The sequence below is a fragment of the Harpia harpyja genome, chromosome 16, assembly GCF_026419915.1.
Source record: "Harpia harpyja isolate bHarHar1 chromosome 16, bHarHar1 primary haplotype, whole genome shotgun sequence".
Classification (NCBI taxonomy): domain Eukaryota; kingdom Metazoa; phylum Chordata; class Aves; order Accipitriformes; family Accipitridae; genus Harpia; species Harpia harpyja.
The window spans coordinates 21807520-21823427 of NC_068955.1; the positions used below are offsets into that span (position 1 = coordinate 21807520).

A 15908-nucleotide genomic window follows, 5' to 3' on the forward strand; every position below is an offset into this window, starting at 1 on the left:
ACCACAAGGCAAACACCTACCATTTCTGCAGAATTTCTTAATTTTCCTCCTGTCACAGCAAGTATGTAGTGTCTAATATTATCTGTGACCTTATTTAGAATTCATTTGCTTGTTAAGACAATTATGAAAAGAATCTTAAGATGGTCCCAGTCTAAGTCAACTCCCACTGAGGTTTCCTTCCATAAGTAAACTAGTTGTCAAAGCTCTTCTACTGGGAGACATTCAGAAACAAGTCAAGTATCACAATGTTTATTGATAGATACAAGTATATAAAATCAGGGCATGAACATGTCTTGATAAATTAAGTAGACTTAATTTCAGTACTATAATAGAGGGACCAATTCAAATTTCTCACCATGTCATGTTTCACACCCACAAAAACCTCTTCCAAAGGGCATTAAACCATCTCTTCAGCTGATCAGTTTTTGTGCAAGTAAACTGTTTCTTTTTAAAAGACTTGTGCACTTGCCCAGGCTCAAGGATATTAAAACCTAGCACATAAAGCCCATTACTAGAGGTAGAAATACAGGCAATATACTATTACGGCAACAACCATCGATTACAGTTAAGGATTCTCTGTAACAACCAAATGGATAATCAAATATTGCAACAACTCAAGTATTACACTGAGCAAAGTGCATTTCTACAGTATTCAGTGTTGCTATTCAGTTTTCTAACTTAAAAACAGCCTATGATAACTGGCAGCAAAGAAGACCCTTGCAACAGACTGCTTCTGCTCGAGAACTTATGATGTAATTATTGCATGCTGCTAATACACTGTTATCTAAACATTAAAGATACTCTAAAATATTTTTATTGTAGACTATTAAGACATACTACAAAAACCTTTTGCAGAGGATATCCTATTGACATACTTCTGCTTTAAATATTGTGAAACATTACAGCGGAATGAATTTTCGCAGTGGTTAGGTCAAATGCAGTTACATCATAGCAACAGTATGTTTGCACAATTTAAGGCTTTGGCTGGTTCTTTAGTCAGCTTCTTCTTCAGATTCTTCTTCTTCAGCAGTTTCCAGCCAGGTTAGCCACTGGTTTACCTGCGGTTACATAAAATTGGTTTAAGGGAGCAGGAATTATTTCCCTGCTATGTACTTCCACAGAATGCTGCTTCCCCCCCACACTCATTTTAAAAATCTTTCAGCCACACTTTGCACTAAATGTAGGTCCCTAGTAAAGAAAAGATCAGTTCATCCTGCCTCACTTCTTCCTAGTATACTCCATGAAGTTTCTATACATTAACAAGTCTTCAACACAGTCTGAAGGTGTTCTCAAACAGTCCAGTGCAGCAGAGATCACAAAAGACAAGTGTCTAATGGTAGCAAATTTACCTGGAATAAAGCTTTGCCTTTCCCTGGAAACTCTTGAGTAATATCTTCTTTCCATGCCAAAAAGGCTTCTTCTTCAATGATCTCCATGTCATAGAAATGAACAAAGAAGCGCAGTAACATGCCTACAAAAGTAAATTTAACCTTCATTAGCTTTATAAACTTCTGAACAGCTTGACTCTAAGAAACATAGCGACAAGCCTGAAAGCCACATACAGACAAAAGCAAGTAGACACAAGTTAATTTTTGGCTAAGATCTTGATGCACATACCTTTTGGAAAGTTATTGTTGTAGCAGTGCACCTGGAGTGCATATAAAGCACTCACTTGCAGATCAACATGGTCATGGAGAAACTTCTGCATTACTGGCTTGAAGGAAAGAAGCAGTTGTTTTTCCTGCTCTAGCTGCTCTTTAGATGGAGCAGATGAAGAATCTGATTCGTCACTAGGTGGGTTTACTTCACTAGAAATATACTGCAAGAAACTGGACAAAAAAAAAAAGCTAAGTTCTGTAAACTAAGATACAACAGCTGGATTTCATGGTCTAAACAGTTAAGATAAGTACTCCTGAGTTCCGTTTACTAGCTAGTGCTAAAAATACCCTCCTGCTTTTATCAGCAGTTAGGTGCCATGCACAGTGAATTAATATTGTGGTTGACCATGCACCACAAAAATCAGTTGTGCTTCTGTTATGGCTCTGAAACATTTTAGAAAAAGAATACACAGGTCTAGACTTCTTCCCAAGGAAAAGCAACAGTGGACACTCATGCAAGCCTGGAGACTTGCTTTTCTTCTCAAATACGTGTGTTTAAACACAGGGGATGTTTGCTCAGAACAATTTATCTGCCCATGTACTCTATCTTTTTCTGCACAGAGAACATGTCAGCCTTTACACAGTTAATGACTTACTAGCAGCTTAACAAAACATGTGCCTAAACTACATCAAGATAGCATCTCACCTGGTCATCAATATATTCACAAATCCCTTATCTACATGAAGTTTGGGTGAAATGTTATCTTTAATCCACTTATAGATGGCTTGAGGGGATGGATCCGATTTTATTTGCTTTAGCAGTTCCTTCTCCAGTTTCAGAAGTGGGAACAAGAAGCTAAGCCCCTTCCCTTCTAAGATCTCCAGCATGCGGTCCTTGTTCTGGTCAATTTCTGACAAGTAAATAAGAAAGACACACTTGAGTGCTGGTGCTAACCAAAAGCTATCATCAATGGTTCATGGGTCTAACCACCTCTTAAGAAACACCATTCTTAAGAATCATGACAGTTGATTGTATCAAAATAACCTTGTATGTTATTTTACTTTGGTGAAAAAAACTAGAGGAAAAAACATTTTGCATACACTAATATGAGGTGTCATAGGAGCTATTTGGTAACTCTCACCTGGCAGCATTTTCTGCATATTCACTTTGCTTTGTTGGAACAATTCTGTTAGCCATTCACGATCTTGTAACTTAGCTAACTGTTGAAGGCAAAGCAGGAAGAGAGGGAAATGGGTGCCGCTTTCCAGTGGTTGAGCCAGTTCAGAAATGCTCACCAGTTCTGAAATAATGGCACGGGCTGCAAACTGTGCTAAGTAGGATTTCACCAATGGGATGTCCACCTCCAGTTTCGGGCACTGGTCCAATACATTCAGGAACGCCTAAGGAACAGTGAACACACAAGTTGAAATTCTGAAGTAATTTTGTTCCTGTGCACAGTAATACTCTTACTACATAAGAGCATCATGTTTCTTTTTTGCATTTAGTCAGTTGCCAGGAGGTTCCCCCTTTCTGGTTCATGAATCCTGTACCTACATTTCTTCCTTTCATCACTTCTTATGCCCGTTACAGGTTCATACGTTATTTTTACCTCCTCAGATCAACAGCATTTGAAAAATTTGCACACTGCCTTTACACAAGCTAACACCATCAACAGCCAAGCAAAAAGGACTGTGAGCCTATTGGATTGCAGTACCTGCATGAAGTTGTCACTTGTGGCTATTCCCTCCTGCTTAAGCAAGCTGATCAAAGTACTTGCTTTCTCCTTGTCTTCATCTGATCTATCTAGGGATTGAATGATTACTTTGCTCAACATCTCAGGAATGAAGTGTTTTGGAGCTCTCATTTCTCTCACAGTATTGACAGCATCATTAGCATTTCCATTGTTCAGATACTCAGTCACAACGGCTTCCTAGAGGAAAAAAGTATAGCTAAACATTCATTTTTGAAGAGCATAATCAAGGCTTCAAAAAGCACTACTACTACATACTTAACTTACAGTTTGTTTAAGTAGCTCTTCTTTAGAAGGAGGTGGTTTCTTGGTGGTCTTTGCAGGCTTTTCTTGTATAAGCGGTGGATTTGTTTTAAGACCAAGTTGAGGCGGCTGAAAAAGATACCAGAATTTGTTTCTTTGCAGTACATCTACCTGCATTTACATCAAGTTTAAGAACACTAAATATGTACAACGGCAGATCAAAGTCAAATTAGGTTTTCATACATTCTTTTCTTATCTCCTGCTCTGTGCCATGAGACTTCTCTCTCCCTTCCCATACTAGAAACTTGTCTAAGCTTTCCATGCATGAAGAAATTAAGTATAGCCAACAATATACAGTAGTTTTCATATTTACCTGTCCCAAAGGTGGTGTCTGAGTGCGTGGTGGTTGAGCACTGGGAGGAATCATAGTTATCTGGGGCTGAAGCTTTGGCACTTGGTTTTTATTCATTAGAAAAGACTGAGCAGGTCTCAGGCTAATCTGTAAGCAGATAAGTCAGAAAAAACTCGAACTGTTTCAAGTATTCTGACCAAGAATACATAGCCATGGACTCACACCAACTGATCCCACTGAAGCATGACTTTTCCATTTCTACAATGTTAATGCTCAAATACAGATTAAGCCACATGTGTACCAAATTCCCCCAAAAGCACAACTTGATGAAACACAACCTGCTGCAAGTTACTGGTATTTAGTTCCATTGGTATCAAGATCTGGAATCGCTCCTTTTAGATGCAGTATGTTAGAGACCCAAGAAGATACTTAGTGAGTTTGCTGATGTATTTTACAGCCAAGATTCAAGTCTACCAATTGCTCAGAAATCAAGATACAAGTCTGGTTAACACTCAAAGTAACAATGCAGTTCACTTTGCTTTTGACATTTTGTCTATTCGCCAGTTCCAAAAAAAAAAGAAAAAAAATCTAAAAAAAAATAGATTTAGCCTGGTCCAGCACTTCAGGGTTTCTAAAGTTCAGGATTTTCTAAAGTTTTAATTAAATGTATTATCAATATGATGCATGGGAACTGATGTCAGAGTAGTGTTCTTGGGGAGGTGTGGGGCAAGGAAGGGACACCCCAAGAAATTGCCCTCATATCTCAGTCTTGCTCATAGGACGCTGGATACCCTAAGGAAAGTGAGGGGTAAGGTGAAAGAGGAAGGGACAAAGAAGGAGGAGGAGAAGGAGAAAGAGTTCCAGCATTAGTCCTCATAATAACGCGTCTTGCTATAATCATTGGGCAATATTTAGAATAGGCTTTAAGTAATGTAGGCATGTAATGTACCTCATCTGCATTAAGCTGTCCTTTCTTAGAAAACCGAGGTGGCATATCCTTCGACTGTCCTTGTTGCTGGGATAAGAGTCCCTGATTCTGGTTATGGTAGAGCTGGCTTTGCCCCTATTTCAGAAAGGGAGATATAGAGAAAGAAGTGCAGATGATGGAGTGGCGTACATCATATGGTAAGTAGTACCAGAGGGACCAGAGGAACAAAGATTCTATTTGCCAGGAAGGGAGAAAGAAGGAGCAGGGGTGGTGGGAGAGTAGCATCTATCCCTAAAAACAGGGCTATCTTTTAAATAAAACACACCATTCTGACCCACCAAAGCCACATGCACCTTTTCTTGCAGTAAAAAGTGTATTCCTTGCATCTCTTGCACAATTTAGAAAATGGTTTAGAATTTTTGCATCAGCTGAGCATCAGTTCTTATCAGAATCAAATCTGAGGAAGTCTTTCAACATAAGCAGACTATAATCCATAACATACGCATCTGTAGAAGAGCTTCTAAACAAGCTGAGGTCACCCTGTGAACAGCATCTTCCTTACCTGACTTTTCAGAAAAGATTTGCCTAGTTCTCCAAACTGGGATTGAGCAGAAGGCATGAGGTGACCCCCATGGCCATTGAAAAGTTGGTTTGAACGATGGCGTCCCATGGTGGGTGAAAATCTATCCTGAATAACCCCTGGACCAGTACCAATTCCGCTACCTGTATTAAGGAGACAAAAGACAATTTCAGTTCTTCAATACAGTACAACCACAGTCATCCCATCAGCCTTGCAGTTTCAGTGTACCTGGCATTTGTCCAAACATATCAGCAAGCCCTCCGAGTGGGTCCCTGTCAAGTTTCATCCTGGGTGGCATAAAGGGTCCCTCCAGAAAGAAGTCACTTCTCATCCCTTGAGACATAGGAGCAGGAATAAAAACTCCCAGATCCTTTGAAACAGGAATTGTAATTTTGGTCAGTTGGGAATAATAACCTCTGATAAAGTCGAGTTTTTAGCCCTGAACTGTAAAAGTCCATCTGATTTTAACCCTTAATCCCTTACTATCACACTCTGCTGTGAGAACTATTCATTAGTGCACAGCGTAAGTTTTGTGACATGTAGTAAGCAGCATAAGGATTCACTTTAACACTTAAGCAAAAGCCAAGTACGAGTCTTCACACACAACACTTACTTTTACTGCATCTTGACGGATTTGATTGATAGTCTTTGGTCCATTGTCAAGAAAAGCTTTGCGAGGAACCCAGTTGTGTTCTCTCAACTCCACAGTATCCTTAGAACATAATGAATTATCAGGAAAGGATTCAAGACAACTTTGCAAGAAAAAGGAACCAGTAAGCCATTTTATCATCATACCTGCAGCAGGAAACGAATCCTTGCTGGCAATTCCTTACTTGACATCAAGGAGCGCATACGGGCAAAGTACTGATCCATTAAGGACTGGGGGAACAGAAGCAATGTTACAAGTGAGGGCTAACTCTATCAATGTCAAATATTTTCAGGAAAGGTGATCATATTCAAGACATCTAAGATCAAGTAACAGAACAGAACGCCCTTTCCTGCCACCTCAATCTCCTTGACAGCAGTAGAGCTTAAGGAAAGCTAACACATCAAGACATCTCATCTGAATCAAAGATGAAAACCTGCCAAAATTCTCATTACTACGACACCATTTCAAGTTTACATTCACAACTCACACATCAAGGTCCAAAATACATCTGTCAGATCACCTAGTTGTGTTCAGATTAGAGTTCCTCACCACATCCTTTCAAGCCAGCATTTAGAGAAACAACATTCTCACTTCCATGACTTCCTAATCGCCCTAACTGCATTCTGGGAAGACATTTAAACCCATTTCAAAGATTGGCTCTTTTCGCTATCAAGAGATTTGATGCAGGAGCAATTGTTTGCACTCTTGCTCTCCGCAAGTCAGACCTCAGTTTTGTACTTATGAATAGAACATTGAATACAGAAGATTTGAACAGTTAAAGTCTTAGCCATAGTTTAACTCGTTTAATGACTGCAGTGGATTTGCACATACCTTGGCTTTTGCATGGTCTAATCTAGGTCCCACTGTCCTCATTATCTGACAGAGGCACTCCAAATCCTCCCCCATATCTTTGAGTTGGACTCTCTTCTTCTTTTCCAAAAGCTGAAATATTAGAGGTGAATTAGCTATTTCAACATATTATAAACGACGATCTACAGTAAGAGACAACTTCGTACACAGACACATGCAGAAACATTTTGTCTTGTTCTGAAGACAAATGGGACTTGAAAATTAGTTTAAGAATTGCTAATTGAAGTACTTACTACTTTTAAGTGTATGTACTTTGAAGTACCTGCGGTACTTCTGTCTAGGCCAAACTACACCTTCACTTGGAGACAACTCCCATGGATTTGAACAACGCCAATTTTACTTTTTAATCACACCAAGACTGTTTATTTCAAACAGTGGGGGGTAGATAATTGACAGGAAATTTTTTTTGTGGTATTTTATGCTCCAAGATTCCCAAAGCTACATGAACATTTACATTTTTTAGTTTAGAAGTCTTATTTTGCTCTTAGCCCCCAACCAATCTGAATACTCACTGTTTTGATGCACTTATGAAGGATAGATTCATGAATAAGATCAAGCTTGCCAAGTTCTCCAATGAATTTGATGTTCCCCAGCATCTTGATCTTGGCAATGGCTCTCTGTTCCTCCTCCTCAGGGAGGAGGGGACCATCATGCTTATCATAGACTAGAAAACAAAGAAGACTGTTTAACATGGCTGTGGAAAGAGAAGGTAAATAAAGTCTCTATTAAAGTGGTTTTAAAGCTTACTATCAACATTTCTGGTTCGGTTTTCAAATTCATCTTGAAGTTTAGATATTAGGAGGCGTCTGAATGTCTAAGAAGAGAGAACAAAGAAAATAATTACGCTAGTCAGTGCAACTATATGTGCTAGGGAAATTTATTGTTCCAGATTGAGGGATATACTCACTGTGCTTTGCTTCTGTCCTGGATGACTCTCTGCTGATGGGCCATCAAAGTTGGGTGCATCTTCTGCCAGTCGCAGACATAGTTGAGCATACAGTGAGCTATACTTGGGCTCTTCAAGGGCTTTGTCTACGATCTAAATAAATTTGAGTAAGGTAGCGTGTAGTGGGATGCAAAAGTTATTAGTAAAGTGAGTTGCAAGACACACAATGGAATATTACCACTCTATATGATCTAGAACACCTATTTTTTGCTATTTCAAACATACAGAAATAATGGCTTTTGTTTTAACACTAGTCTTACTGCTGAAGCAAAGGAAAAAAGCTACTCTATGCTACCAAAGAGCTTCTATAATCCTTAGCCAACAGACAGGACAAATTTGAAGTTTATCATCAGAACACCGAAGTTAGTATTGCCAATCTAATCTCAGATTAAACAAAGTGACATGATAGTGAAACCAGTATACAAAGAGGTCACCTGTGGTAGCGTTTCCAAGACCATTAGGCTCGTTTGTCAGGAAAACAGGAAAAGGAAGAGGGGGGCCAGGAAAGTAAAGATTGCTAACTAGCATCTTAAACTATTAAAAAAAATCCCCAATCACCTTTAGTAATTCTTGAGACTTCTAAAAGAGAAAGTTAAAGCATTAGGTCTACTTCCTCCTCAGTATATCCTTTTTACACAAAAAGCTAGAATGATATTTCTGTATGTTTGGATTATCAAACACCACATTAGCCATGTTACTTCTGTATCCCATCAAAAACAGACAACCTCTATTTTCAACATGCAAGAAAACTGTAGTTAAAAGAAATGCAGCCATCTTACCAGCAGTATGACCCCTTTTAGGATGAGCTTAGATTCTACACCCACATTGAGGAGCTCAAGGCATAGCTTGTCAAACTTTTCAGGAGTAAGCTTATTTAGTATGCTGAAGAGAAACAACAAAAATAAAAATCCAGATTACAAATATTGTAAACATACTACAAGTAATTTAAGAAGTAAAGATAAACTTGGGTCTAAAGTCTATTAAACAAAAACTGAGAATTGCATTTTCCATTCAACTACTCTTCTGGTAGATCTTTAGAATGTAAAAAGTATTATTGAAAAGACTAATTCTCTCATGAGAATTATTTCTGAAGTGTTTGCTGCTGATGGCCTATCAGTTTCTGCCTCCTTCCCTCCCAAAGATATCCCTACCCTGGCTCCCTCCCACAACTCAAGACCCACATATCTTCCTTCCCTCCAACCCATTTATTAGATACATATTGCTGAAAACAGTAAGGAAAAAAAATAATCCTACAAAGAACTTACCCTCTTACTTTCCTGAAGATTGCATCATGTCGTTCTTTGTCGTTTGCGGAGTCGTCATCTCGTCTAGTGCTTCGTGAAGGAATCCATTTCTGAGCGTTTTGCCCTGGGGTTTTCCCCAGGAACTCGCTGTAAAAATTTTAAGAATATGCTTGTTAAACAAACAAACAATTTCAGGAACTGACCTTTTAACCATTCAGTATTACCTTACTTAGGCTAATTCTGTTACTAGCTTTGTTAAGAGAAGACACTCACCCCTACCAACACTGCAACATCTGATGCACAGTAAAGTATTCACTCAACAGTAATAAGAATTAAAAAAAAGACACCCAAGAAAACCCTCTGAACTTTAAATGAAATGCATGAAAAAGTCTGTGCACCTCGTATTACTCATGACACACACTTTCAACAAATTATATGCTATCTTGCCACAGACCGGAGAACATTAACATGTCATGAACTCAGTAAGTATTCCTTGTACAACTTTAAGGATACTCTACTTTCAACTCAGTATTCACCATCAAGCATTCGCTGCCTTTAATATCATGCCAAATTGAATAGCAAGATGACATACCTGTTGCTGGCAGTCTTGGGATAGTGCTGAGGTGCACCCCTACCACCTCCTCCGCCTGAAGAAGCACTGTTAAAAACAAGCATGTAATCTTGTTTAAGTTCCAAATCCCAATGCTTTCAATTACACATCAGTTTTGGTATAAACATAAGACAAATTTAAATTCTCCTCAAAGGACAGTTTCCACTGCCAAGTGTTCATCAAACAAACATAAAAAAGCACTAGTACCTGAAACGAGAAGCACCCCCTTCTGCAATCGCACTCTCCACTTTGGCGGCTTGACAACGAAGAATCTTCAAAAGAATAAAATTAAATTGACGGGGTGGGGAAAAACAAAACCTAGAAAGACAAATCAAGCATTCATATTATAGTTGTTTTACTAGCAACCATAGTATCTAACTTACAATAAAAGTACAAACATTTGATAGAGAATGGGAACCCTCAAACACAAAGCTTCATAAAAGGTCAGAAACTCTTACTTCTGCAATACTGGGGATACTCATAGAAAGGCCAATTTCATGATTATTGCCGTGTTTTCCAACGGGGGTGAGGGAGGAGGTAACTGAATCCCAGACTGAGAAAGTAAGAGCCTCAAATTTACCCTGTCAACCCCCCCGCCCCAAAAGCGCTTGCAGACAAGAAAAAAAGCACACAAAAAGATGGTTTTTTTTCTGATAATATAGCATAATTAAATGAATCCTTTATTGGTATGCTTTACAAACTACAATTATGGCAAGACAAAGTAGTCAAGTTTCAAAGTGTTAAGTACCAGATCACAAAATGCACTTAATACAGTAAAAGGGATGTATTCTACATCAAAGTCCAAACGGCCAATTAAGCTGCTAAATAACGAGAAAAATATCGCCTCTGCCCACCTCAATTTTTAGCTTGCAAGACAGCAGCAGAAAGCAGAATTTCACTGCACTGCTCACGTAGCAGAACGCAAATCACGGGGATAAAACGCCTGGGGAGCACGAAAAGAGACCCACAGGCATTCTGAGGCTCCATCACAGATCTGCTCCGAGACCTTATAGTACTAAGCACACAGTCATCTCCTCGAAAAGCCAGCCTGAGAAACGCCCAACAGAACGCACCTCTCCCCACTAAGGCGGCGGCCGTTAGCACCGCGCCCCGGCAGCCCTCCGCACCCCGCCACCAGCCGCTCGCCGAGGCGGAGGAGCCAGCGCGGGCACGAGGAACGGCTCCCAACATGGCTGCCGCCGAACAAAAGGGCTGCGGGAGCGGGAGGGGCGCCCCCCACAGGAGACAGGCGCTACCCTGCCGCATGGAGATGGCGGCTCCGGGCGCACCGAGCCGCCTCCCCTTCCCCCAGCGGGCGCCGCCCGTTTCCAGGCTCAGGCGCCGCCGGGAGCCCGGCCGGCTCTTTGTTCTCTGCGAGGGAGGTGAGCCGGCTCCGCTCCTTCGCCGCCGGCGCAGAACGGCGCCCTCCACTCGCGGCACCTGCCCCGGTCCGCCCGGAAAGGGGAGGAGGGGGGAAGCAGTCGGTATCCCCCCCCCAGCATCACCGCCCCCCCCTTCGCTTTACTCGCCGCCCAAGCCTGAACAGGAAACATGGGCGAGGCGAGGCTGCTGCCGACAGACACGGCTCCTCGGTAGTCCACTCTCCCTTCCACGACAAACAGGCAAGAGTAAATGAACGAAAAAAAAACCAAGAAAAAAATCCTCTCGCCACCGACTCCTGAGAACAAGCAACTTCCCCCCCCCCCCCCCAGCAATGCTGATCCCAGAATCCCAGAAGATCCCGAGACCGCAGTCCGCTACGCGTACTGAAGCTACTCCCCTCCAAGGGCAAACCTCTCGGGCACCCGGCGCCCCCAGAGACCGCAGCTACAGACAAGGATCCTCCAGCCAATCTGATCTCCCGAAAGGCAGAGCTACGAACCGGCGCTACCCGACGCCATCTCCCTCGCTGCAGATACGCGGTTCTAGCCTCAAACGCTTCTGCTCAGCTTCCCTTCCGCGCCTAGCGGGGGCTGCCGATCTCCTCTACCTCTTCGCTTAGCACGCGCGGGATCCGAAAGCAAACAGCGAGAGGCCGTCGACCCGAGCCGCCATTTTGTGCGGAAGAAAGAGAGAAGCAGCCGACCAGAAAATGGCGGCCACTTCGGGCAGCCGCCATTTTAAGCGACGGCTGCAGCAGTACCCGTTCCCTCCCGGCCCCAGATGACTCTCCCGCCACTCCCGCATTTCTCACCTTCCCTAAGGCCTTGTCAGCTTCCCCGGGTCCCGGCGGCTACCAAGGGCAGGGGAAAAGGCAAGAGAAGGGGGGGGAGGGGAAGGGAGCCGGGGACCGGGGCTGGGGAGGGGAAGGGGGAAGCGCGCGAGACAGGGCGAGTCTCCGAGTCACCACAGCAGGCGCAGCAACGGCCCAACACTTCCCTCCGCCACCTCCATAGAGAGCCGACTCGCCGCCGCGTCTAAAGCGCACCGAGACAGCCCCACTAACTTTATTACCCTTCACGCAACCTACCCCACCTCCCTCCAGGAACCGCCAATCGCCGCGAAGGGCTCCGCCCGTCTTGCCAATCACCACCGAGAAAGGAGGTGGCCTTAACGTCGAAGTGGGCGGGGGAGGGAGGAAGTTTGGTTGAATTGTACCATCGCCGCAGTGCAGCATCCGTATTCGCCAAAGCCGTTACGCCACATGGCTAGCGGTAGGGCCTAGGAGGAAAGGGAAATTTGCGCAAGTGGCGTACTTGGTTAATGGCGGCAGCTTGGCTGCCTCTTTCCTTCGCTGTTTGCTTCTGTGCTTCAACCACCACAGAGCCCCAGTTCTAGAGGCCTAGAGTGTGAGTTACAGTTGATTCTGTCACGTTCATAGAAGGGTAGTTTAATATATATGTATTCTCGTAAGTTTTTTTTTGTTTGGGGTTTGGGTTTTTTTATTATTTAATAAATTTATTTAAGGCTAGGTTTCCCTTCAGTCAGACCACGTTTCAAATTTAGTTGAGGTAAAAAATTAGCTGATTATAGACTGTAGTCCTGAGCTTGCAGTCAGATCCGAAGGAGGAGACTTGCCATTTGAGCTCCCAGAGCCTGTCTGTACGGATCCAATTTCAGGTTTGCTTTCTGGATTTGGAAACTATTTCTATCTCTGCATGTGCTTTTAGCTATTAACTGGCCTGTGCGTGGCAGGGCGTCCTGCAGGCAACCCATGGACAAGGAGGATTCTTGAGAGACATTTTTGTGTATTTATCATGCTAAGCACTCAGCTGGTGCGGTTTTCTTGCGGCTGCTCAGTTAAACAAAACAAAGATGGCCAGGTTTTTAGCTGTAGGTGGAAGTTTGAGTCATGGGAGACTTCCAGAGACTTACCAGTGTGAGGTTTTATCCTTTAACTGTCAGGTCTCAGTCCCAGATTGTCGCTGAAGTAGCAGCTACCTGGACTTGCCAAAGATTCAAACTTATTTGCCCTAGATGGGGCAGGACAGAAAACAAAAGCTAAGTAAACCTGACAACAAACTCCACAAACAGGCACATTGGCTTTGTTCACATGTACGCCTTCCGCTTTCAGTTTGTATGACTCATAATTCAGATGACTGGGAGAAAGTGATACATGTAACAACTCTTGAACCATATAGACAGCAAGTCCAAACAAATGATATTGCAGAACTTCCAGTTGCCCAGAGCCAACCTCATTCCTAATGTTTTCAACACAGTGTGCCACAATGTCCCAAGGGTTATACAAGGCCTAAAGGGTGCTGTCATACAGGAGTTCTTGCATCGCATCTTATGTGGGATGAAGTTTGTTCAAGATAAGTTTCCCCATCTCATACCTGTAAGCATTAAGGACAGTTTACTTATCAGATTGTGTTATGGAAAATCTTCAATAAACTACCTGAAAGTAAGTTTCGAGCACATATGTGCCACATAAGGGTGAACGTAACTTTGACAGGTACTTGACACACCAGAATTTTTATATAACGACACTTTCCTGCATTTAACAATAGTCGTATTACTGCAAGAGCTTGGACCTGGCATGTGAATCTTTAAGAACAGAACTGTACAGAACTCCACTGTAATCTGTGGAATCCAGTTTGAAAGAAGGGGTCAATGGGCACAGAGGCAACAGCAAAGTCAACAAGATTTAAACCAATATTAAAACCAGTTAATATTGTTGAAGTAAACGTTCTCAGAATAAAAGTAATAAAAATACTTGCAAATCTTAAAAATGGAAGTGAAAGCAAGGATTTTGTTTTGCATTGCATGGCAGAATATTCTCATGCAGTGTTTCCAGCATAAGCAGTCCAACACTGTTCAGGGCAGAGACCCCATAAGTGAAAATTAAGGAGAATTTTTCTTTTGGGGGGGGGGGGGGCAGGGGGGAGACGAGAAAAGAATGGAAAACCTGCAAAACATGGTAGGTACATATTGACAGAATAAAGCATCACCTTTTTTGTTTATTTTAAAGCATACTATAAAATACTTATTACCATAACAACAGAAAAAAACCCAACATTTGGTCGGTAAGAGAATAGCAGCAAATGATCACTGTTTTCTTAAAACTGTGATTCATTTTTTAGGACTTAGTCTTGCATTATATTCAGACCAGCAGCATATATGCCATTCCATAGCTCACATTGACTTTGGCAGGTGGGAATCTAAGAAGTTTCTGCACTTGGCTGCTGATAGCTTTCCTTCACATCTGTGCCACGCTTTGTCAGGCTCATACACCAGCTGCCCTAGTACAATTGATGAAGGCAATGAACTGTAGTACAGAGGACAAAAAAGGTTGTGAAATGCCTTCTGTTTTATACATCTCACCTACTTCTTAAATTCCATAAACTAATGTGCAAGGCACCATTATTCATGTCTGAGAATGTAGCAGCCCAATTGTTGATACGATTATTCAGTAACAAATATACCTAAATAATTTTTTTTCAATTTGTCCCCTTCACAAAAAAAAAAATTAAAAAATCAGCAAATGGAATTTAATAGCTATCAGTTTCAGTATCACCTTGCAACTATCAGCCACCTTAGTGCCTTGTCCAAATTCCACCCCCACTTTGTATATTCCCCCTTTCTGTCTTCCACTTGCCCTGAACACCAGTGATGCTTTAATTCAAATAAGCTGTTTTACAATTGACATAGTGGTAGGTCTGGATTTGTTTCTGCAAGTCTGAACTTGCAGAATCTATGCATAATTCCAGCCTGAGTGCACTGCCACTGGTTATTTGGAGGAGAAGGGTTGTCTGTAAAGTGTTATGAGGAACCTACTGTGTTGCAGACTGTGGGGCACTGAAAAAGGAGTTGCTACCACAGATGCAGCATCTGGGTGAGAGGAAGAGGAATGCCTCTTGCTGCACATATGGCATAGCTCAGAACCTGGACTGGCTGCTGTCGTCTACCAAAACAACCCACAAAATGTGGGAAAAGAGCTTTGCAGAACTGGGAGTTTTTCCTTACTATTGCCAAGCTGGAATCACCGTGACTTATCCTGTGTAGCAGGTTGCATTGCAGTGATTACAAAGCTGAGCCCTGCTGGGTGGAGATTCCAGAGTGCTGATGACAGGGTGGCTGTAGCAGTGTGGCACTGTACCATCTCCAGTAAATACTGGATCTCATCACTCTGCTGGTTGTGGATCCAGCTAGGTTGGGTTTTATGCAGACTGCCCCATTAATGTAGTATAGACATGCATATAATATGAACCAAAGCATCCATGTAGAGAACTACTGCAAAGTAATTCACTGAAAATTTACACCCTAGTTTACTCCATGCTAATTTCTCCAACATAATCACCTCCTGCACCTTACTTTCCAAACTGTTTTTCAGTGTGCCTTTTCATGTGAGCCTCATTTTTCTCCAAAGCCGTGTATATATAGTTCCTGACCCACCCCATGAATAAAGCAGCTGTCACGAACATTTAACCAAATGTGCTCATGTAGTTTTTCCTGTGATAGAAGTCTGTCTCAAGGAGAGCTGTACTGTAGGAAAAAGGCCTGGGGGAGAAAAAAAACAACAAAAACCAAACCCAAACTGAAAAAGACACCTATATTTTTCATTTAAACAATTTTCTTGGCACTTCTACTGAAGCAGAACGCTCTTAATGGCAAACCCATTTATACTGTGCAGATGCACTATTACAGGAAGTTTGCATTGTCTTTTGGAAAAATGCACTAATATATTGGTTATGTGC

At 42.1% G+C, this 15908-nt stretch overlaps 1 protein-coding gene and 1 non-coding gene across 2 annotated transcripts; both read right to left on the reverse strand.

Annotated features, from left to right (window-relative positions):
- Window positions 1–233: 233 nt before the first annotated feature.
- EIF4G2 (eukaryotic translation initiation factor 4 gamma 2) lies at window positions 234–12004 on the reverse strand (the record flags this gene model as incomplete). The annotated part of the gene is made up of 22 exons (XM_052811378.1): window positions 234–1058; window positions 1350–1471; window positions 1618–1829; window positions 2305–2509; window positions 2741–2999; window positions 3314–3529; window positions 3617–3721; window positions 3966–4091; window positions 4894–5007; window positions 5435–5595; window positions 5681–5822; window positions 6066–6164; window positions 6248–6331; window positions 6933–7043; window positions 7484–7635; window positions 7719–7785; window positions 7879–8010; window positions 8697–8799; window positions 9183–9308; window positions 9754–9819; window positions 9979–10043; window positions 11966–12004. Coding segments are annotated over 22 exons (2772 nt in total), but the record flags the coding sequence as incomplete, so codon positions are not given.
- LOC128153172 (small nucleolar RNA SNORD97) lies at window positions 4695–4852 on the reverse strand. Its single transcript, XR_008238868.1, has one exon. It is a non-coding gene; the product is annotated as a small nucleolar RNA SNORD97 (small nucleolar RNA).
- Window positions 12005–15908: the final 3904 nt, after the last annotated feature.